At 43.9% G+C, this 25,104-nt stretch overlaps 1 protein-coding gene across 4 annotated transcripts in view; it reads right to left on the bottom strand.

Annotated features, from left to right (window-relative positions):
• Positions 1 to 2,141: 2,141 nt before the first annotated feature.
• lrrk1 (leucine-rich repeat kinase 1) overlaps positions 2,142 to 25,104 on the bottom strand; it is a 100,127-nt gene continuing 77,164 nt past the window's right edge. For 3 of the 4 annotated variants that reach the window (XM_072660416.1, XM_072660415.1, XM_072660417.1), the window contains 7 exons: positions 22,807 to 23,001; positions 21,518 to 21,669; positions 16,540 to 16,657; positions 15,912 to 16,028; positions 12,897 to 13,792; positions 11,639 to 11,740; positions 2,142 to 4,206 (listed from right to left, as the gene is read on the bottom strand). In XM_072660416.1, coding sequence (XP_072516517.1) covers positions 4,029 to 4,206; positions 11,639 to 11,740; positions 12,897 to 13,792; positions 15,912 to 16,028; positions 16,540 to 16,657; positions 21,518 to 21,669; positions 22,807 to 23,001 — 1,758 coding nt within the window. In that variant the 3' untranslated portion in view covers positions 2,142 to 4,028. Of the gene's footprint in view, positions 4,207 to 11,638; positions 11,741 to 12,896; positions 13,793 to 15,911; positions 16,029 to 16,539; positions 16,658 to 21,517; positions 21,670 to 22,806; positions 23,002 to 25,104 lie in introns of those variants that run through there. The other variant, XM_072660418.1, reaches the window with a different exon arrangement.

Genomic DNA, 25,104 nt, shown 5'->3' on the forward strand with positions numbered 1-25,104 from the left:
GACAGTCTGTAAAATGTGTGACAGTAATGTGTGTGTGTGTGTGAACCTCTCAATCCTTATTTGCTTTTTTAAAGTGATAGTATGTTAAAAAATATAGCCAATAAAGCTAATGTGGCTAACAAGTAATGGAAGTGTATAGCCCACCGATTAGCGTGGTGCTAACTGCACGTGGTGTCTTCTCCAGTCTCTCTCTAATAGACTTGCTTTTGTGGTTTCTGACACTGTGGGACCTCACTGTTACCCAAAACCATATCAGAAGATTATGACCACCCCTGGTTTGGAGTGAACTCGACCCGTTACATCAGCTCCACTGACCATACAGGAGCACTGTGGAGTTCTGTAAGTCCAGACTGCCTCAATCTGCCTCTCTACATGCTCTGTTTATTAGCCTCCTTTCACCCTGTTCATTCTGCAGTGGTCAGGACCCCACAGGACTGACCACCACAAAGCTGGAGAAATATTATTTTCTCTGTGGTGGTCCTGACAAATGAAAATATATGTGTCTGTGTATTTATATATATATATATATATATATATATATATATATATATATATTAATGAATGGATATATTAATATTTGCTTATTAATATATAGATAATATTATTTATAGATAATATTATTTCATATATATATATATATATATATATATATATATATATATATATATATATATATATGAAGGAGTAATATTTGCTTATTAATAGTTATGTATTTTGTCATAAACACCGGCCTCTCATATAAAATATTATTTTCTCTGTGGTGGTCCTGACCAATGAATATATGTGTGTGTATATATATACACACACACAAATATAAATATATATATATATATATATATATATATTTGTTTATTAATAGTTTTATTTATATTTATTACTATTGTATATATATTTTTTATTATTTAAAAAAAATAATGCATGGAGTAATAGTTATTTCCCCAGCCTCTTATCTAAAATATTATTTTATTTTATTTACATGTATGTATATAATATATATATATAGTAATATGTGTTTATTAGTAAATAGTTAATAGTTATAGGTCATAAACACCAGCCTCTTACCAAATAGTGAGCCCATATTCTACAGCCATGTTTACGGGTAAAGCTCAGATGTTGCTGCTTCCTTTTCTCTCCTGGTCTTCTCCATCAGTCAGTTTGAAGCCTCTCAGCTCCAGCAGCTCTTTCTCAGCAGAGCTTCTACTACTTAACCCCAGTCTGGATCCCAGGTCTTTCAGCCAGGCCAGTTTAGATGGTCTGTGTCCATTTATTAATGACATATTAATATGTAAAGCTGCCAAAGAGGGCCTTAATATAACATGTAAAACCCAGCAGCATTTATTATTATTATTTATTGAGACATTACAGACTTCAGTGCTGCTGTAGTCTCCTCTGAGCTCACTGTCGGCTGATCAGATGATCATTATTAACAGAACCGCGTAGAACCCGCAGTAAGATTAACGGTATGGAGGAATGAGCGTCACTGTCTGAAAACTAGCAGCTCAGCATTGTGTTGAAAGATGATTGATGATTGTTGAAGATTATTGATGATTAATAACATTATTGGAGGAGTTTAAGACATGACCTATTATAACACATTAATAAAATACCCCTCCTGCAGGTAGTCTTATCAGGAAGTGGTTTCAACAGGCTTCAGGTGTCAGGTGTAGTGTACAGGTTATGTGATAGTAATACATAGATCAGCCATAACATTAAAACCATTGGCAGGCAAAGTGAATAACACTGATGATTGAGGGACAGTGGTGGCTCAGCGGTTAAAGCTACGGGCTATTGGTGACAGGGTTGTGGGGCCGATATCCAGGGTCGGCCCGAGCAAGGCCCCCGGGCGCTGGAGTTGGCTGCCCACTGCTCTGGGTGTGTGTGTGTGTGTGTGTGTGTGCTTGCTGCCCTTAGTTTACCAGTGTGTGTGTGTGTGCTGTACATAGTACCTACCAAAAGTGCTCCAAGGAAGCACAACCGGTGAACCAGCACCCATGGAAATGTATGGATACTTATGGGGGCTCCACCTCACAACTTACAGTACTTAAACGAGTAGGACCGGCATTATCAGTCGTGGTTTTAATGTTATGGCTGATCTGTTTTGCTTACGTGCAGTTCATAGAAAGCGCAGATCGGACACAGTGTTCCAGAGTCTTTTAATGATATTTACATTGTGGTGATCATCTATGTACACATGCGGTCGTACAGCCCATAATAAATACAGTACAATCCATTTTTACAACCAAGTTCTGATACATATGTACAGTACAAGAGAACAGGCTGGTATATATCTGCCAGGATCCTGCCGTAGGACAGTGTAAGGGTCTTTAAGACAGTCCGCTGTGTTCTTCAGCTCCTGTAATCCATTAGTGATGGCAGCCCCCCGGCCTTGCTACCACTGCAGCCTCGGCGTATGAGAGACCTCTTTAAGGGGTTAATGCTAAAGCTTACATTTTGCTGTTATTGCTGGTTACATTCAGGCTTAGAAACACACACACACACACACACACACACACAAATAATGTCTTGGCTGTAATCCAGAGACATATCCAATTATTCAGTATAGCTGAGCCAGGAACATGAGAAAGCTGATACAGAGTATTATCGTCTGTAAGGCCTTTTCTTTTGTAAGGTTCGCTGCTTAAATTGGTGTGACACACACACACACACACACACACACTCACACACACACACATCGAGTTACCAGTTTATTACTGCACTTACGCTGTACTCCAATTCAGCCGCTGTTTGTATCAGAAACACCTACCATGTATATATATAGGCAATGTCTATAGAATATATATAGGCCTAGGTATATATATATATATATGCAACCCCCCCTCCACAAGCCATTCATCAATGGAAATGGACCACCCCGGGTGTGTTGCCATGCTGTGTTGAGAATAGCTTCCCAAGCAAAAGGATATCCAGACAAAAGTGGCACTGTGGGCAGAAACTGACCATTCGTGAAGGTCTTCAGATCTAGACGTGGAATCCAGTTTCCGTTCCTGGACTTTCTGATCCCTGGTAGGTCTAACACATGGCCAGTGATTTGACCACCTGGGTGCATGAGGATGGCTGTTGAACACCAACGCTGGGCATCAACAGATTAGGCTACTAGATTAGTGTCAAGGCTCCTCATTTGAAGTGGCCCACCAAGGCCACATAGCTGCATTAATAATAGTAAGTTAGCATAGTGGCTAACTCTAGTGTGATGCTGGCCAGCACTGGCGTCTCCCAGTGGTTCGTTGTCGGTGATGATGCATTTTTTGGTGTTACAGTGCAATAAATAACATATTTAATAGCTCAGCTATTTATTTTATAATAAAGCACTGCTAATAAAGTCATACTCCGGGGATATAAACGTCCCCCGAATTGACGAATCATCCTTATAACTGCACGCCTATAGGGTAGGTGTTTCAGATAAAATGGCCATTGATGGTGAGTACAGGGTTGGTGTACTGGACCCTTAGTGTACACGCACACTTGACAAAGCTCCAGGTGGTGGGCTTGGTTGAGATATGGTGACAGCCCCCCTCGCATTAAAAACGTAGGCTCTGTGAATGTAGTACTGATGTCAGGTTGGGCCAATATAATGGGGTGTGTGTGTGTGTGTGTGTGTGTGTGTATATATACTGTCCAGAGAGTGTATGTATGTGGCAAGTGTGTGTGTTTCTGTTTGCATTCTGAGGCCTCCGACCTCATGGCAATGAGTATACTGCCTTCATTCCATGCCTTAGCTGTGTGTGTGTGTATGTGTATGAGAGAGAGTGAGTGAGTGAGTGACTGAGTGAGTACCACCTGAAACTAAGGTCTACTCATATATACATTCCCCTCGATTTGAGCCCTTTACTTATACATATGTGTGTGTATGTGTGTGTGTGTGTGTGTGTGTGTGTGTGTATGTGTATGTGTATTCCCTCAAGTCATCCTCAGCCACACAGTGCTGCAATTCTGCTCTGGAGGGTTCGTGCACACACACACACACACACACACGCACACACGCACACCCCCCCCACACCCACACACAGCTACCTTCTTTTCCTCATGCTGGTCTCTAAGCGGCCCAGGTCCTCGTAGCTCTGGTAGAACAGCTCCAGCTCGCGGCCTCCCCAGCCCCTCCAGACAGCCAGGCACCAGGCCATGTTTTCGTTACGAAAGCCGCACACAACAGTGTCCTTTGCAACCAGCGCAGCTTCCACCAGGGCGCTGAGTAAAGGGGAGAGTAAAAGGGGGGGGGGGCGAGAGAGAGAGAGTGAGTGAGCGAGCGAGAGAGTGACGAGGAGATGTGCGTAAATGAGCGTTTTTCTTGAAAAGGCTTGAAATAACCCGTGTGGACTCTTCCTAGAAACACAAGCAGCTCTCTTCTGGGAACTTGTTGAAAAGCATCGATGCCCAAAGCCTTCCCTCCTGCAGAGCGAGCTCCAAACTTTAATTGAACGCACCTGATCCGGCTAATCAAAGCCCTGAGAAGCCTCAGTATCGGGTCCAGGTGGGTGCGATTAGGACCTGACTCTGCAGGAGAGCAGTTTTCCAGCTTGGTCCCCCCCTGCCCCCCCCGCTTACAAAGGACAGAGGAGGGCAGCCTGCTGAAAAGTGCTGCTCGTTTGATTAATGGCTGTTTATGTTCGGCTCTGACAGGGAGGCAGGCTGAGAGGAGGCTTCTTGGGATGGACCAAATGGTCACTTGACCTCTGGAATCAGCTACAAGGCCCTGGACTGACTACATGGTCAGCCACCAGTACAAAGCTTTTCCTGAGGTAAGCAGTTTGTTGGAATTAGGGCGATGTGGCTTGATGTTTTCGCAATTAAACTTGACCTTATTGATTAATGGGCAGTGACTGGTCAGCAAATTCGATTGCTAATGATTATGCATCCTACAGCACTCTTATAGCCGGCACTTTTGCTTCCGGTTTACTGTAGAGCTACTGTAGCCTTTCTGTCAGCTCCAACCAGCCTGGCCATTCTCTGTTCGCTGACCTCTGCTGGATGGGTTTCCGTAATTCCAGCATTCTGAGGAACTCTAGAGATCTTTGTGCTGAAACCCCCAGAAGATCAGCAGTTCTAGAAATCTCACTGAGATCACCCCCCCACCTTTCTGCATGATTTTATGCACTGCACTGCTGCCACACCATTGGCTGATTAGATAACTGCCTGAATAAATAGGTGTACAGGTCTTCCTAATTGCCAAACCCTCACCGTCCAGCGCTCTCCGAACTCTGAAAGCTTTATTTAGAAGTTCTCACATAAAGCAGGCTTGGAAAATCAAGTCACATTTCTATGAGATCGCTGTTCCCGTGGTAACCTTGTTCCGGGAGGGACAAATCGACCGTAATACGATGCGTACCCTCGCTGTGATATCTGATTCCGCCCTGTTTTTTGTGGCACATGTCGCTTCATCTCTTCACTTCATCATCTTGTGTATGAAACCTCGGATCTCTGAAGGCCCCGTTTGGAGACGTGCTGATGTGCTCCATGGCGCCTGCTGAGTCTCATCCATCAAAGCTTCTGTCAGCAGCAGCGTTCGGAGTTGATGTGGGCTGTGCGGTGGGCCGCGACGTGGAAGAAAACTTAACAACAGAAGGTACGGTGCGCTATATGTCCAAATATTTATGGACACTGCTTCTAAGTTGCACCCACTGCTGATACACGTCTCACACAGGCGACTATGGTGACTTAATGTGACTCTCTGGAGCAGACTGACCTATACTATAATGAACCTGTTGGTACCGCCACTAGGCGTGGGCTAGCAGAGGGGTATGAAGCCCCCCTGGCATTGAGCTGTGGAGCAGTGGAGGAACTGTGTTCTCTGGAATGATGGTGGATAGTGGAGCTCCATCCAGGACTGGGGGATGAGATGAGGTGGGGTGGTGATTATACAGCATTCTGACCTCACTAATGCTCTTGATGTTAAATGCAATCAAATTCTCACAGCTATGCTCCTCCAAAATCTTGTAGAGAGCCTTCTTCTTCTCTGGACGGTAGAGACAGGTAGAGACTCCAGCAGCTCTTTTTAAGACCCTTGATTTCAGAAGAAGCAGTGAATCAGCAGGTGTTCCAATACTTCTTGCACCGATTGGCCCTCAATTTTAAAAGCCCTTGTTTTACCCCAGACCCCATGACCATTTAATCCCCTCCGAACATCCAAAGATGCAGAGAGCAAGAACCCATCATGCACTCGCTCTTATTACTGTTCCTAGGTGATGCATTTAAAGTGTTTCTCTGGCAGCCCAGAGATACAGCCCACTGAGATGACCGCAGAGCATCCTCTCAACATTTAATCATGGGAGAAATAGCCATCTGTAGCCTCCATAAATCATTTCACAGCACCTAGGCTGGGTCTCTTCGCTGGCTCACCATGAAGCTCCTGCCACTGAGCCTTGGGTTCGCTGATGGGGTAAGGCTTATGAGCTTGGACGACAGGGAACCCAAACAATCCTGTTCTGTCTGGCTCCTGTGGAGGGATCTGCAGTGGTAGCCCAGGGTCCTGCTGGTCAGAGCGTGCATGGGTATGACTGTGTTGTGGCATTGAAACGCGCCCATCGCTGCTGTCAGACTGGCCTGAAATATCAGAACTAAAACACTGCCAACATTCATGATCAAGAAATGAGTCCAGAGCTTTAGCATCTGTCTCTGGACAAGCTTGCAGAGTTGACCTTTTACCAAACACAGACGGCCTCTGTACTCATCAATAAAACATAGTGTTTGGGCTGCTCTTCAGCTCAGGATAGGGTCGACTGGAGGTTCTCGAATCAGCAAGTTTCATATATTAGGTTATGCAGCCGTCATGCTCATTCATACCAAGGGAGTAAATCCCACCGTAAAGGTCAAAAACCAACCCATCTGTGAACTGTAAATTAATTGTGTCCCGATTGGCTTTTTTTTTTACTTGCAAAGATGTTCTGCCACAGCTGCCGCAATCCTGACCATGATAGGCTACTTCTGGCATCCGTAAGACTTACAAACGCCCATCTCGACTTGCCTTTGAAAGCTGCAGTCCTTAATTTTACATGCCCCCCCTTTAAACTAGATTTTTAATGTAGGGGACTGACTCGTGGGGTTGACAAAAGTATTGGGACACCTGCTCAATCATTGTTTGTTTTCCGAAATCGAGGACAATATCCTACTTTTGTTGGAGTAACTGTCTCTACAGATCAGGAAAGAAGGCTTTTTACTAGACCATTTTAAAAGAGCATTGCTGTGAGGATTTGATTGCATTCAGCAACAAGGGAGTTGTTCGTGAAGTCAGGATGTTGGATGATGATCACCCCCCACCTCATTTGCAAGTACTGGGTGGAGCTCCACCACCATCCATCATTCCAGAGAACAGAGAGAGTCTCTTCCACTGCTCCACAGCTCAATGCTGGGGGGCTTTCTTTATACCCCTCTAGCCCACGCCTGGTCTCTACAGGGACTAGACAAGCTATGTGTGTGTGTCTGTGTCGGCAATGGGTGCAACTTAAAGTAGCTGAATGCATTCATTAGAAGGGGTGTCCACAAACTTTTAGACAATGAGAAAATAAGTAGTGTGGGGGTATGTAAAGATTATAGACCCAGCGTACTAGCCATGGCTCAGCAAAGGTTAGGTAGGTAGCGCACCTTCAAGGCAAACCTAAGACCTAGCAACAAACTGTGGTGTTTTTGAAAGAAGCCGTCCGAGCAGTGTTCAGAGCGTTGCTCCAGCAGAACGGGCCTTGAAAGCCTTGGCGAAAAAGACTGCACCCCACACTCTACTTGCTGCTGTGAGTCAGACTCCATGTGACATTCTTCGAATTTGACAATCTGAGATTAGCTTAGCTGGAAACCTCAGTCAAAAGCCAAGAGCTGGGGGAGAGAGCTGCCTGCATCCTGCACCAGAGCGGACTCCATTAGAGGGGGGTGAGAGGAGTCCCGACGAGTCCCAGCTGTCCTGAGCTCAACAATGCTTCCTGTTTCGGGGTAGCTGAGGGGTAGAATAAAGGGGAACCAGGCTGAAGGGTTGGGTTGTTAATAAACAGGCTCTCGAGATTAGTTTTCAACCAGTATTTGACGATGTTATGCAATTACGTAATTAATTACGCTGGGGTGCACAATATGGATTGGAATCGGACAAGCAACAGAGGGTATGCATTGAGGCCACGTTCCCCTTCAGTTGGACTAGGTAGTTGCCTCTTCAGAGGTAAAGGCAGCTGGACTCGACAGCGATACATCCACATTACCCAGCAACCAACGGCCCACGGACAGCGATGTGAAGCCAGGAACGTCTAACAGCTAACTGATGCTCACATCCCACCTGTTTAGAGGATAAACCCTCATATCTGAGAGCTCAGAGTCGGGGGGGTTAATGCTCTTAGGACTGTTTTGCACTGTTTTCAGGCTCATTCACTAGACTGGCTCATCCAGGTTTGCTTGCAATCCCTCTTACTTGAACTAAGCATGATGCGGAATTCATAGCCACAGTGGACTTGGTGGGTTTTTCCCACTTGTTTTCACCTGACTCAATTGACACAACACACAACACACGCACATTAGTTCACAACACACAACACACACACACTGTTGGCAACACACACACACACTAGTAAACTAAGGGCAGTGAACACACACACACACCCAGAGCGGTGGGCAGCCAACTTCAGCACCCGGGAAGCCAAGAGGGTGAAGGGCCTTGCTCAAAGGCCCAACAGTGGCAGCTTGCCGGGCCTGGGTATCGAACCCACAACCCTGTCCTTAATAGTCCAGAGGTCTAACTGCCAAGCCACCACAATACTCAATAATTACTCAACAGTTACTCAATAATTAGTCGTTAAAAAGTGAACGTTCTTACAATTTACTCTCAGAAATAAGCCTGAAGACCAGCAGGTATTGATAATATATATATATATATGCTAAAATGCTAATGAAAAAATCGTCCATCAGCCAAACCGGTAAATACACAGACACTGGAACTGGCCATAAATCCTAGACTGCATTTATTCATGTAATGAATTACATACTACTGTGATTAAAGTCTGCACTTCTGACGTCAAAACCGAGACCGAACTGTAAATCCTTCTTTTCCCGACTGTAATAAAACGCGAGTGTGTGAAGAATCGTTTCTAGCAAATTCAGATCATAGTAAAACACCCCCCCCCTCCCCGAACACAAATATGGTACCAATTGAAAAAGCTTGGCCTCCAGACTTTCTACAGACGAACCAGCCATAAATAATTCATACATAATTACATCAGTTTTAGTTGTTTATTTATTTATTTATTTATTTATTTTTAATCGGAGGATTCCCCGGGTTCTCACTGCTGGTCCCCCTCAGCCTGCGTTCAGCCCAGCAGCTGCCTCAGACAGCCCGGGCAACCCGGGCTGTCTGAGGCAGCTGCTGGGCTGAACGCAGGCTGAGGGGGGACGATATGATGGGCTTAGGAAAGAATTTGCATTTGTAAAAACGTGTAAGCTATTTAAAGACGCTAACGCTGCTAAGAGGCTGTTAAACGTCTTAAAGCACCACTGAAACTCAATGTGTGTGTGTGTGTGTGTTGAGATGTGGGTCTGTAAATGCTCTATATGAGAGGTTTCAGCAGTTTTATTCGGGGCGTGGCTCATTTAGTCCAATTTATTTCACCACATAAAGCTCCTGATCTCCTGTGGGATCTGGGGACGTGTGTGTGTGTGTGTGTGTGAGAGAGAGAGAGAGAGAGAGAGACAGACAGAGAGAGCACCAAAGGTTTATTTCTTTCCTTATTTCTGTTTTGATCTCTCTCCCTTCCTTCCCTGTTTCTCACTCTCTCTCTCTCTTTATTGTTCTTTCTCTCTTGCCCTCACTCTTTTGCTCTCTCTCTCTCTAGCTCTCTTCTTCCCTCACCTCCTCTTTCTCTACCTCCCTCTCTCCTCTTTCTCTCTCTCTTTCTCTCTCGCTCGTTCTTCTTTTCTTTCTCTTTCTCTCACAGTCCCTCTCTCTCCTTCATTCTCTTTACATCGTTCTTTTCTCTCCCCTTCATGTTCTCTCTCTCTCTCTCTCTCTAGCTCTCTTCTTCCCTCACCCTCCTTCTCTTTCTCTCTCTCTTTTTTTCCTCCTCTCGTTCTCTGTCTCTCTCTCAGTCCCTCTCTCTCCCTCCTTCTCTTTCTCTCTCTCTTTTTTTCCTCCTCTCGTTCTCTGTCTCTCTCAGTCCCTCTCTCTCCATCCTTCTCTTTTCTCCAATCGCTCTCGCCTCCCCCCTCCGCTTTCTCTCTCGCGCTCTCTACCTCACTCTCCCTCTCACTCTCTCTTTCCTCCCATCCTTTCTCTCTCTGTCCCTCCCTCACTATTTCTCTTTCTCTCTCACCCTCTGGATTTTCTCTCTCTCTCTCTCTCTCTCTCTTTTGCTCGCTCACCCCCCCTCCCTCTCTCTCTCTCTCTCTCTCAGCAGCTGCTGAGGTCTTTTATAGATATAATTACAAGAGTGCTGTGAGCCCTTAAGCACATGATGAATGATCTCTGTGTGCTTTATTGAAGCTGAATCGGCAAATTAATATCTACATTCTGTCTCTCGCGCACTCTCTCTCTCTCTCGCTCGCTCGCTCGCCTGCCCGCTTGCTCTCTTTCTCTGTTCTACTAGCTTGGGCACATTTAAAGAGCTGGCATATTACAGCCTGGTGAGGGAAGACCATCCCCCAGCCCAAACACACACACACACACACACACACACACACACACACACACACACACACATACAGTGAGGGCACGTTTGGCTCTTCGCTCTCTTTGGACAGTTTCCACTTTCTGAAATGACACTGAGCTCCGTATTCATGCCCAACTGGCCTCCTCCCTCACTTCTCTGGGGCTTCATAAGAAAAGGTGCACAAGACACTACAGTCCTCAAACTGGACACCTGACCAACAGCACGTTGAACTGCCAACAATGGACTACACACATCCAGTCCTGAACCTCCCACATCTCCAAATCATCAGCTTTTCAGAAGGACGTTCAATGGAAGTCAATGTAGAAAGAAGTCATTTTGGAGCATTTCTATTGGTCCATTGAGAATTTCATGATGAGTGGACCAATAGAAACGCCCCGAAATAACCTGGAGTAAAATCTCTTTACATCGACGTCCACTGAAAGCTCAGAAGTTTTTTTTTTCCCTCCTCCTGTAAAGCTGCAGTTTTGGAGATACAGGTTTTTACTGAGTGCCGCTCTGCATTTGTTGGACGATGCAAATATACCCTGATTCAATCAACTGTCCGAAAGCCCATCTAGCGTGTATTAGAATTGATCAGGAGCTCAATATAAGACCCAATAAACCAGTGGGTGCCAGCCCGGCCTCTGGACCTACTGCAGAGGTCACTGCTGGAGTGACGAGCAACAGCTGAAGCATCGTGTAGCTCCAACATCAGGTTAGGATACACAGAATCAGCAGAGAGCTAGAACACACACACACTGATCATGAGGTGAAGTAGAGGCTGTCGCTGCCTGGAAAAACCTTGTATCTCCATTTTTTCAGCTTTTCACTCCAAAAATGTGAATCTGACTGTTGTTCTTTCCATTGCATCAGAATTTCTTGACGAACGGACCAATAGAAACGCTCTAAAATGAGTCAGAGTTAAATCTCTTTAGGAGATACTTGTAGGAGATACAAGGTTTCTGCGTGACAGTGACAATTTGTGTGTAGGATGGGGGTTTAACGCTTACCCGTACTGTTGAACCCCTGGAACGGTCAGCACGGCGATCACCCGGCCCTTCATCTGCTCTGACTGTTCCTGCACCTCAATCACCATGATATCTCCTCCACGCCTGCAATAAACAAACCCAAGCTCTAAAACATGAATTATTCATTTTTAATCAGACAGTAATCACACATAGAGCCACAAATGATTCCTCAGAGACGACCTACTCAAAACTAATATAGCGAAAATATACCAGGCTATATTACCATGCTCATGTTTCATTTCCCTAGAGGACAACCTAAGAAGTGTTACAATATACCGACAAAAGTATTGGGACACACCTCCTGATCATTGAATTCAGTTGTTTCAAGCCCTTAGCCATGCAGTCAGCCCACAGTCTTACCAACATCAGTGAAAGAACGGGAGGTTCTGAAGAGCTCACTGAGCTCCAGCGTGGTTCTGTATGTAATAGGAGACACCGCTGCACCAGCAACTACAACAAGTCAGCTGGTGAAATTTAGACCTTCACTCCTAGATCTTCCTCCATCAGCTGTGAGTGGTGTTATTATTGAACAGTGGAAGAGTTTAGGAGGAACAGCTCACAGAGAGCAGCTCAGTGTCCACCGAGTGTCTGTCAGACCACGTAAAGTTACAGAGAGGGGGAGTCAGGGCCGAGTGCTGAGCTCCTCAGAGCAGAGTCCAGAAAAGCCTCCAACTGACTCAATAACTGCAGCAGAGCTCCAGACCTGCTGCTGCTGGTAGAGCTTAGAGCAAAGGGGGACCAGCTCCTTATTAAAAATAATGCCTATGGGTTTAGAATGGTCATAAAAGCTGCTGTAGGTGTCCCAATACTTTTGTCCATGTAGCGTCTGTTTAATCCCGTTTTTGTGAAGGGAAATATCCTCTTACTTCTCAGGTAACCTAAAAGCATTTCCTTAAACATTTCCAGTGAAAGGTTCTCAGGACTAGACCGGTTCTGAAAGCAGACCCAAAACAACATGTCCCGTTAATGAATGAGGTGCATTGTCCAGGGGTTCACAAACATTGCTAACAATACAGAGGACATTTCCTCATCATCCACTCATCCTCCAGGTGAGTCTGACAGTACTGGCCATGACCCATTTTCTGAGCATTTTTCTTTATTATTAAAATCCCTGTTCTTTTTTTAGACAGCTGAGTTGGGCTGGAGAAACACCTGGTTAACCTGATTACGTAAAAACCCCTCAGGATTAGAGAAGGCACATATTTCTATATAAATGATGGTGGATCGTAAATGATGGTACCTGGGGATCCATATCGTGCCACCGACTGGCACCACATTAAGGGCCTGAAGGTAGGGTGGAATGTGGTGTTGTGGCGTGGCCTCTTCACTCGCTGGAGGCGAAGGCTCTGCTGAAACCTGCTCATCATGAGCTCTATCTCCATCCTCGCAGTCTGTGGAGAAGGGCATGCTGCTGGAGCTGGCCAGGGAGCTGAGGGCTCCTGAGCTGGAGGCATCGATGTGGCTCAGGGCCAGCTGGTCCAGTTGCTCCGAGCTGAACCCTGAGGAGCTGATGGAGCAATAGTCCAGGGAGTCTTGCTGCCTGAGGATCTGTGTGCCGGCGTCTTTGCTATAGATGACAGTCACTGTTACATCTGCTTCCGGGTCAGGTGGGACGGGCTCCTCTGCCTCCGGAGGGACGTCTGCATCCAAGCTCACGCCTGTGATGACCTGAGACGGAACCTGGATGGGGAAGACGTCCCGCAGCGGGTGCAAGTCCCCACAGTTGTAGCTGGCGCATAGCTGGTAGCTAGCAGCATGGTACATCAGCAAGGTGTTGGTGTGATCGTCCAGGCACCAGACGGCCTCATCGCCACGGAAACTGGTAGCTGACGTTATGGAGACCACGCAGGAGGGTGGGAGATAAGGGTCCAGGCGGCGAATGGGCTGCAAGGAATAGCTGTCGATCACAAGCACACCTGGGCCATTGGTGTACCACACCTCGGAGCCTGTCCGGACCGGAACTATGCTCCGAATGGGGTAAGGCCTCTGCCGGGGGTCCGAATCCTCCATCCCGAAAAGGGTCTTGTTCAGGGTGTGAGAGCACACGTAGGTCTCTCCTTCCATTGGCATGTCGTCTACCAGAGTGTACACTGCTATCAGTCCGTCTGCCATGCCGGCGAAGACTCGTGGAAGTGACTGTGGAGGTAGAAGCAACATTTTTTAGAGACAATTCATTGCTATTTAAATAACTGGGACGAATGATTTGCATATGTAAATAACCTTCTCTGATCTGATTGGTTGCCCTGTATTACGTCTCATTCATATAACTTCAGCGTGAACCGGTGGCCCTAAACTTCCGTAGACTGCGTTGGTGGACATCTGCAGAACTACTCTATATGGACAAAAGTATTGGGACACCTGCTCAATCACTGTATGTTCCAAAATCAAGAGGAAAGAGTTTATCCTGCTGTTGTTGGAGTAACTGTGTCTACTGTCCAGGGAAGATTAGATTTTAGAAGACTAGATTTTGGCATTGCTGTGGGGATTTGATTGCATTCAGCTACAAGAATGTTCGTGAGGTCAGGATGTTGAATGGTCACCACCATCCTAAAAGGATTGACAGGGTATCAACCATCATTCCAGAGAACTCAATTCCAGCAGGACCACTGCTTCACAGCTCAATGCTGGGGGACTTGAGACCCCTCTATAGCTCACACCTGGCTTTATAAGCCAGCATGGAGCCAATAGCTTCATGTTTGTTGATCTGCTTCAGAGAGTCCTATTCTATTGGCAGTACCTCTCTACAGGGACAAGATAAGCTGTTTGTGTGTGTGAGCATTTGCAAATCTGTGTCAGCAATGGATGCAAGCTAAAATAGCTCAATGCATTCATTAGTAGGGGTGTCCAGAAATATTTAGACATATAGTGTATGCTAATAACAACAGCCCTTATCCATCATCTCCAGTGTGGGAGTTATTCTTTAAGCAGTATCCATTCTTCTTGCCGCTGACCGTGAATGCATCAAAGCCGCGGGTGGAGGCCACATCAAAGTGCGTAGGGGCAGTCTAAGTGTGTGTTTGGAGAGGTGGAGATGAGGAGCGCTCTGTTATTGTTGTCGGAAGTGAGGGCCATCTGCCTCCACGGGCTGGAGTGCTAACACCTGGACTCAGGGCACATCAAACAGGAGGCGGGTGAAGAGGGGAGAAAGGTGGGAAAACGTTGGGCATCGTAAAAAAAACCCACAGTGCCCGAGTGAGAACTAGCTGCTGGCTAATTCACACAGAAGCAAGGGTTTTTAGTGGCTGCAATAAAGCTAACTGCTAACTGGTGGTGTTTAGGTAAATGGGATAATCCGTATATATGGAAACACTACCAAAAACACTGGAAGCTAATAATCATCACACACTCATCTTTAATAGACTTGTTTATATGATTTCTGACACTGTACGAGTCTCTGTTATCTATAAACATGGACTGAAGTATTACAGCGCTGTGGTTCCTCCTTCATAAGAGCATCCAGCAGAGCCAAAACAAGCTGTAAAATCAGCCAATTCCAAAACCCCAAAACTGTTACATCACAGTCTTGACCCAGTCTTGTCATACTTGCACCCCAAAAATGTACACGAACCCCACCCACTAGAGAAAGCCTGAGTCCAAGTTGGTGAAATGGTACCCACCGCAGAAGGGGAGCTCCAGCTCCAGGCCTACACTAGACTAAAAGCTAACACTAGCTTGTGCCATATCTTTCCTCCATAGTTCGCTCCCTCGAAAACAAGCTGGACTTCCTCAGCTGAACCAAATCGGAGCCAAACCCACATCAGGCGTGGGCTAGAAGGGTACAAAACCCCCCAGCACTGAGCTGTGGAGCAGTGGAAGAACTGTGTTCTCTGGGATGATGGTGGTGGAGCCCCATCCAATACTTCTGGGATGAGGTGGGGTGGTGGGGATCATGACACTTTTGTTGCTGAATGCAATCAAATCCTCACAGCAATGCTCCTCCTCCAAAATCAATAGAAAGTCTTCTTCTCTGGACAGTAGAGACAGTTACTCCAACAAAAGCAGCATCAACTCTTTTTAATAGCCCTGATTTCAGAAGAAGCAGTGAATGACCAGGCGTCCCAATACTTTAGTCCATATAGTGTACTTGCTATTATTATATATATTATAATTATAATTATTATTATTATTATAATATAGTTAACCACACAGAACCCAAACCACAGTCCTTTGGATCACAGATCCTGTAGATCATATCTCTACGGTAAGCACCAGGCTGAACAGAGCAGTGAGCGTGCGAGCAGGCTTGGATACTGACCTCTGTCCGGGCTGGCAGCAGCGTGAGGCAGGTGACCACAGACGGACAAGAGAGCACTTTCTGCGGGTGGCTCAGGGGACACATCTCTTTCAGGCTGTAGATAAAGACCTCCTGCTCCTGAGAACAAGCACATGAAATCAGGATTGATTGGGATATCAAGATCAAGATAGTCATCTTCATTCATTCGGTAGGCTCCCCTGCGGAGCACCAAGCCGGACGCATGTCCAGGCCGAGGAAAGAAAAGAAAAGAACCGTCTGGGAGGCAATACAAACCCACGCGGCCCGGAAATCTGATCACACGCCGGGAAGCTTTGCGTGATGGCACACGGGCCGAGAAATCAATTCAGCAACAACAACAAAAGCCCATTAACTCGTTTTCAGAGCTCAACCCGAGGCCTTGCTCAATCCACACCATGCCACTGTGTGCCTAAGAGCATGAAATCCCTTTGTTGTCTAATCAGAGACAAATCCTGGGAGATTTCAATATATACCATGTAAAAAAAAAAAATCCTCGAACCGTGTCCCAGCCCACGCTCCTTGGTGGCGTTTCCATGGCAACATGCTGCAGCATACTAGCGAAGAGGCTTGCTTTGGCAAGACTTAAACTACGCTTCCCAGAAGCACTCACCTCGGTGGCAGTCCAGAGGGTGTTGTCCATTTTCAGCTGGCAGCTGAGTCGCGATCCCGGGCACAGCATTCGCTTCACCTCCATCTGGCCTTTGGCTACGTTCACCACAGAGTAGTTCCTACAACACACACACATATGCATCTTTGGGCTGCTTTATGGAACCAAACATGGTTCTTCTATAGCAGGGGTGGGCAACCCTGGTCCAGGAGGGCTGGAGGGATTCCGGCCTAGTTTTGAGCTTTTGCTGCTTGATGCCCACCTGATTCATCTGCTGGGTTCAGTAGGTCAGGGTTAGAGCAGGGAAATCAAGCCCCCATTGCCAATAGATTAGGACTCTCTGAGCAGATGATGATTGGCACCATGCTGCCTAATAAAGCCAGGCGTGGGCTAGAGGGGTATAATAATAAAGCCCCCCAGCATTGAGATGTGGAGCAGTGGAAGAAGAACTGTGTTCTCTGGAGTGATGGATGGTGGAGCTCCATGCAGTACTTTTGGGATCATCCAACAGGGGTGGGCAGGGTTCCTGGACAGTTTAGAGCTTTTCCTGCTGAAGCCCACCTGATTCTATCACCTGTTCATCGCCAGGTTTAGTAGGTCTGTTTCATCTGCATCGCTTAAAGAACCATGTGTAGCTCTTATTTTGAATAATTACTGTTTAGTAGCTTAATTTAACATATTGCTAAATAAATTCAGTTATGCATGTGCAAACAATGGCATCTTAAATATGCTAGTTTAGATTTTTTCCATTATTATAATTATTATTATAATTTTAAAAATTATCATTAATATCAATATTATTGTTGTTTTTGTTGTTGTGACTCTTATTAATTATTGTTTCTCTTTTTCTTTTCGTTTATATTTTCCTTTTTCTAGTTTGTGTTTATATGCCCTCCCTTCATGGGCCATCAATTCCCAAACAATGCAATATCATTAAAATGACATTCCAATATTCAATTAATGAATTAAATAAATAAACAAAGCTAATGGAATTGAGGTCAAAACAGTATCATGAATATTTCTCATAAACAATCTGCCGTAACTGTTCAAAGGTCATCTCAGAAAAGGCTGCAGCCAACAATTTAATAATCAGATCTCACCCGTCACTCTGTAACACTGTAAACGATAGGAAACAATACGTTCTCTGTTTTCTTGCCAAAAAAAAAGTGCTAATAAGCTGGAGTGCAGAGCAGAAACTGCCAGCAGCCGATTAATGACTGGTTTCCTGTTTGAGCGTTTCTGGTAGATTATGGTGTTATGAGCTGGTGTGGTTATTTGTTTCTACAGTGATGAAAGGCAAATACATTTAGTTGATTTATGCAGTTTCATTAATTCATTTCTGAAATCGTGATTCATGACTTCAGCTGTGAAGTCATTAATCGGCCCGCTCTGCGCAGATCTGCTCTGTGTGAGGCCATTCTCTAAACGACTCACTCCATCACGACGCTAACCTCCAATCCTCATCACTGCATTGGTGGAATTCAGAATCTAATTACTTTATGAAATGTGTATTATCTCGGCAGGGACAGATCGATTGTGTATCATCTAATTAGCGCTGTCACAACATTAAACAAATGACCACAGGGGTCCGTCAGCACTCCAAAGGGGGCTGTTCTCTTCTCCTACTGCGGCCTCATACCGTCATTTCTTGCATTTCACACCTAAAACAGGTGCGTTTGAGCCATTTGAGCTGTACCTGTGGGCTGTGACTGACATGGACCTTATGACTTCAGTGCAAATGGGAGGGGCAAACCTGCTGTAGACTGAATATGCAGATGTACATTTGTGAATTTGTCATAAAATAAGCTAATTAAAAACAGGCTGATCATATTTTACATATTCTACACACCAGCTGTTCACTTCGTATGTATTTGATATATATATATTTGATATATATATATATATATATATATATATATATATATATATATATATGCACATTTGGTGTGTATTTCTACTAGTATTATTATATTTTTTATAATTATATATATTTTTTACCTTCATATTTTTAGCTCTAGTTACTAGTATATAAAACAAGTATATTTATTTTAATTTAATTTTATTATAAAATAAAATATTTTATCACAAAAAATATTTCCCCACTATTTTTATGTAAAAAATTTATTTGACTGGATTGAATACATTTTTTTAACCATCTTTTTAGCAGAATTTCTTCTGAGATTAATAACAATGTTGAAAAATAATAAACTAAATGGTAAATAAGTCAGGCCCTTTTATTCTACTGTTAATCCTCTAGTGCAGAGCAGATATGTAGGGCTCTAGCAATCTAGGGGCCCACGTAGGAAGCTAGGTAGGGGACATGATGTAAGCTGAAGCGCTCTCTCCCTCTCGGCGCTAAAGCAAGACAAAGCCCTCATTCTGCTGCTCGGGTTCCCAGGCTCTGATTGAGAATTACAGCACCCTCCACCGCGTCTAAGGCAGCTCCGTCTGGCATGGTGACACGCCAATAGCGGTAATTGCCAACACCTGGGTCGCAAGATAAAAGCCGGCTCCTTGGATTATGCCGAATGTTCTGGGAGAAGCCCTCGAGTGGGCGTCTCGGAAACGCCAACAAAGCAGCCGTCCCTCATGTCACCTGGAAGCCATCGTTTGAGACGGGCCTCAGGCCACCGCCATTTATCTTACAGGAATTGGCTCATGCATAATAATGAGTTCATGTATATGCTCATGAATATTAAAATGTTGCAATTGTTTTTTTTTCTTCTTGTAAAGTGTCATTAAACAGTTTTCCAAGGGCAAGTGCGGTTCAGGCTCTAATTTATTCCCTCTAAAGCAGGTTAATGAGGGGGCTTGTTTGGGAGAGTGTGCGGTTTAAACCCGGGAAGAGGAGATAAGGAAAGAGGACAAATCTGCAGAATATTCCCACTGAAGGGTGTTTGCTGTGAGGGTGGAGGAGGAAACGGGTTAATGTGAAGGATGGCAATCCGGGCGAACAAGTGGGACAACAAAATAGTGTGGTTTTACTAAGATTTGAATATTTTCATGCGCCATAAACCCATAAGATAGCAGAGCTCGTTTTTATCTACTTTGATATTTTTACGTTTAGAAACTCACCGATTTAAAGTTACTGCAATATATTTTATACACAAATAAACTTAAACCTAAACCTACTCTAAAACCTACCTAAACCAAGACTGAATCAAGACTCTACTGAATAAAGACTCTACTAAACCAAAATTCTACTGAATCAAGACTCTACTAAACCAAAACTCTACTGAATCAAGACTCTACTAAACCAAAATTCTACTGAATCAAGACTCTACTAAACCTAAATTCTACTAAACCAAAACTCTATTGAATCAAGACTCTACTGAATCAAGACTCTTCTGAATCAAGACTCTACTAAACCAAAATTCTACTAAACCAAAACTCTATTGAATCAAGACTCTACTGAATCAAGACTCTTCTGAACCAAAAAAACTCTACTAAACCAAAACTCTACTGAATCAAAACTCTACTGAATTAAAACTCTACTGAATTAAGACTCTACTGAACCAAAAACTCCACTGAACCAAAACTCTACTAAACCAAAATTCTACTAAACCAAACACTCTACTAAATCAAGACTTTACTGAACCAAGACTCTACTGAACCAAAAAAACTCTACTAAACCAAAAAAAACTCTACTAAACCAAATCTCTGCTGAATCAAGACTTTACTGAACCAAGACTCTTCTGAACCAAAATTCTACTAAACCAAAACTCTACTGAACCAAACACCGTTTAGAAACTCACCAATTTAAAGTTACTGCAATATATTTTATACATATTAAACTTAAACCTAAACCTATTCTACTAAACCAAGACTCTTCTGAATCAAGACTCTACTGAATTAAGACTCTACTAAACCAAAACCCTACTGAACCAAAACTCTACTGAACCAAACACCCTACTGAACCAAAACTCTACTAAACCAAAACTCTACTGAACCAAACACCCTTCTGAACCAAAACTCTACTGAACCAAACACCCTACTGAACCAAACACCCTACTGAACCAAAACTCTACTGAACCAAAACTTTACTGAACCAAACACCCTACTGAACCAAAACTCTACTGAACCAAAACTCTGCTGAACCAAAACTCTACTGAACCAAAACTCTACTGAACCAACGGTTCTACTAAAGTCACTTCCACTCAGGAAGAAGAAAGTAATATTCTATAGAAACACCAAAAAAAACTCTACTAAACCAAATCTCTGCTGAATCAAGACTTTACTGAACCAAGACTCTTCTGAACCAAAATTCTACTAAACCAAAACTCTACTGAACCAAACACCGTTTAGAAACTCACCGATTTAAAGTTACTGCAATATATTTTATACATATTAAACTTAAACCTAAACCTACTCTACTAAACCAAGACTCTTCTGAATCAAGACTCTACTGAATTAAGACTCTACTAAACCAAATCCCTACTGAACCAAAACTCTACTGAACCAAAACTCTACTGAACCAAACACCCTACTGAACCAAACACCCTACTGAACCAAAACTTTACTGAACCAAAACTCTACTGAACCAAACACCCTACTGAACCAAAACTCTACTGAACCAAAACTCTGCTGAACCAAAACTCTACTGAACCAAAACTCTACTGAACCAACGGCTCTACTAAAGTCACTTCCACTCAGGAAGAAGAAAGTAATATTCTATAGAAACACACTGAACTGTTAAGCTGTTAAATATGGTCTAAACTTTAACTGAATCTCGGCGTTTACAGTTTAAAGGGCATAAACAGTGAAAATCACTGGATGGGGCCGAAATTCTTCAGAGGGTTTAGATTAGGATAGCAAACAGTGAGCATGTAAATGTCAGCATGTTTGAAGGTAATTAACTGCTGCTAGGGCGAAGCACCTGCACCCCTAAAGGAGACAGTAAACTGCTGTTTGTGTAAACTTACATAAAGACCAAACCTGCAGGTCGGAAAACACAAACACACACAGTCACACAAAAACACACCTGTCATCCTTGTCTCCGTCCCAGAAGACGGCGCTGTGGCCCTGCAGAGACGAGAGGAAGAGCTGGCTCTGCTGCTGGCAGGGCAGAAGGTACCTCAGACACGGGAAAGAGGGGTCCTGCATCTGCCTCAGGAGCGACATGGCCAGGGGGCGCTACACACACAAAGCAGCTTTCACAATCGACCAAATGTACTGAACTCATGAAGCAAATGGACCTGGGTTCTGAAAAAAGCTCTAGAGTAAATTCTATTCATTTAAAAGACATTTATTTAGCTGTATGTGTTTAGTTAGATTACCTCCATCTCTCAGTACTGTTCAAGTAAAGAACTTTAAATATATTAAAAAATACAAAGTTTTTAATAGGGTCTCCTATTGTTTTTTGTTTCACATAACTGTAGAATAAATATAAGATTATATAAAGTTCATAAGATTACGAGATTTCTTTCACCAGTAAAAAAATTAATATGAGATATTAACATTGCAATTGCCATTAGTAAAGAAGTCCAGGTCCACTTAATTCTGTGTGGAATTCTAGTGTAAAATATTAATATTAATTTTCTAATCTAGTGGAAATATTTCTAATAATCTCTAGTTGCAAGATCTTTGACTAGTTGTAATGTGTATTTAAGATATGTGCAGTTTCAGATCGCCTAAATATAGCTTTAAATATCTACAATTGAGTTTTGATTAGTTAGTACAATAATAATAACAACAACAACAACAACAATAATAATAATAATAATAATAATAATAATAATAATAATAATAATTAAATAATAATAATTAAACTAGTCAGAATTACAGAATTACAGATATCTGGAATTACATTTTTTTACTAGTAAAAAATATATAATTGTACAGTTGCATTCAAAATTATTTGGAAAAAACCTTCAGCTGTTTGCAAGCAACCAATCAAACAAGAGCAATTTAAATATCTCGACCCAACTAATAGAACAAGTGCTTCTTTTCTCCACAGTCTTACAGTCTCAGAACTATTCAAGCCCTTCATCACAAGCGTCTCCAGTACCCAGTAGAACCCTTCTGCGCTTAGCCAGACACCAGCTTCTGGCAGCAGCGTTCCTGAGGAACCTGGCCTTTTGGTTTCAGAAGAAGTCCTGGAAGATTCTGGAGAGCTCCTTCTATGGGGGTCAAGTCACAGCTGCTTGACTTGACCCCCATGGAAATTCCCTGGTGAGGCTTTATCAGTTTGTATTAGTAAGGACTGAGTTACAGCCTGTATCACTGGTGGCATTTTAGGCTAAACAGCTACAGCTCACTGTCCCACTGTACCTTCTCAGGTTTGGTGTCCCAGCACTCCTGCATCAGAGCCTGCAGGCAGTGGAACTGCACCTCCTCCGGATACCCCAGCACCGGCCGCACTCCCTTGGAGAGCTTCTTAGCGATCTGCAGCTGGTGATGACCCAACACGGGCCTGCGGCCAGACAACAGCTCATACAGGACCATCCCGTACGAGAACATGTCCACCTAAGAGAGAGAGAGAGAGAGTTGTGAGAGCTGATTGGGAGCCTCCACTATAACACATTCCTCAGGTTTACTCCTGGTGTGTGTTGTGTAACAGAAGATGAACAGAATGAAACCAGGTCAAATCTGAAGCACAGCGGTCTGGATGGATGTGAACGGAGTGTTTTGATTGCAGACGGACGTCATTTCGGAGCACTGTTAGAGTACAGTAGCTTAGCATGACTTCATGGGGTAGGTATGTGAGATATGCTGGACGTCAGAGCTGAAGAAGCTTCAGAGGCTTGTCTTGAGCCTTGAGTCCACTGTCATATAAGGCAGTGCACCACACTCCTTCTATAGGGCAGCAGATCCTCCAATCAGGGGTGAACGAGTGAACAAGCAAGATAAGAATCTGAGACAATTTGACTGGAAACAAACTGTGATGTTCTAGATGACTGGGTCAGAACATCTCCAAAACATCAGACAGGTCATATGCCAATGAGCTACCAATGAGCTAGCTGAAGGTCCTATGGTAACTTGACCTGGCCATGCTGGTTGGTTTAAATGTTCTCCACCTGTAACGTCTGATTTCTAACTGTTCTGAGATCTGTTTAATCCTCTTCCCAGCCTCCTCTACATCACCACCCTTATTTATGAAGGCCTCAGAGAGCTCTCTGGATCTGGCCATGATGGTGATCTTCTTCCCCTCTCACTTCAACCAATTCAGAGCAGACCAGACTAAACGTCTGAGGTTTAATAAGACTCCAGACTCCTCCAGAATAATCCTCTCCAACCATGTTCTGATCATCTGCAGCAGATGTTTCATCTTCTGGGCTTGTTTGGGGTTGTCATTATCACTGCTTTGCTTTCACTCATTAGAGTAACAGTTGAACCGTGGACACTCAGGCAGTGAAGAACAGCGCTGTCTGGGCTCATGGCATTTCACTGTGCAGGAACATCTGCAGAGGAGTTGTCGTTCTCGTAGGAGAAGGTTTTTTAGCCATGCAGGCGAGCAGTCGAGCAGTCATGTGACAAAATTAACCAATCGAAAAATCCCACACGGAGAACACAGAGAGAGGGTAGCTTCTACACCTGCAGCTGACCACACCAGAGTTAAGCTAACCCCTGACCATGACTTCAGGAGGCTCCCGGGCTCTAAAGCAGCTTTCACACTCGACCAAATGTACTGGACTCATGGAGCAAGGAGACCTGGGTTCGGAAAAAAGCTCTAGAGTGAATTTTATTCATATAAATTTATTTATTACATTTATTATTATCATTTATTCAGCTGTATGTGTTTAGTTAGATTACCTCCATCTCTCAAGTAAAGAAGTACAAATGTTTAAATATGTAAAAAAATGAAATAAATTAAAAATTATAGGGTCCTGTAGAATAAATATAAGATTATATATTTAATTATACAAATTTACAAATACCTACAAGCACAAACGCAATGATCAGTTTATACTGATACTAAACTTAAATAGATAAAATAAAATAAAATAAAATAAAATTAAATTAAATTAAATTAAATTAAATTAAATTAAATTAAATTAAATTAAATTAAATTTCATTTCATTTCAGTTTACTTCCTTTGGGCATAGAAGCTGATCTACTGCTCGGTACTGCTGTGAAAATGATGCACACATTAGAACCAGGTGAATCCTAAGCAGAGCTTTCTCAGTCGGTGAGCTGCAGCAGAGTTGAAAGAGGTGAGCTGGAGAGACGAGGTGGCTTTATTGACACCGCAGCTTAACTGGATCTATAACTTCTCTTTGAGGGCTATTGCGCAGAATTGACAGGCTGAGGGAAATTTAAAGCCTTCGTAAAAAGACTGCTGGCTGTGAAGAAAAGCCCCCTCAGGACCCTGCAGGATCAGGTTCCCCGTCAGCAGCTCTCATTAGAGCACTCAGAGCAGTGCGACAGCGGCGGCACAGCACGGAGCCGGCCAAGTGGTCAAACGCTGTCACGTTTCAGTCGCAGGAAGACGGCATTTCAGCACAGGGCTTTCAGAAATAAGGAGAGTAAACACGGACGTATCTAAACTGTATGTGTGCTGCTCGTCAGGAGGGAGCTCCTAATCCGATTTGCTCGTCTTGAATATTAAAGGGTCCATATGCAAAAACT

Source organism: Salminus brasiliensis, chromosome 17, assembly GCF_030463535.1.
Source record: "Salminus brasiliensis chromosome 17, fSalBra1.hap2, whole genome shotgun sequence".
In the NCBI taxonomy this organism is placed as follows: domain Eukaryota; kingdom Metazoa; phylum Chordata; class Actinopteri; order Characiformes; family Bryconidae; genus Salminus; species Salminus brasiliensis.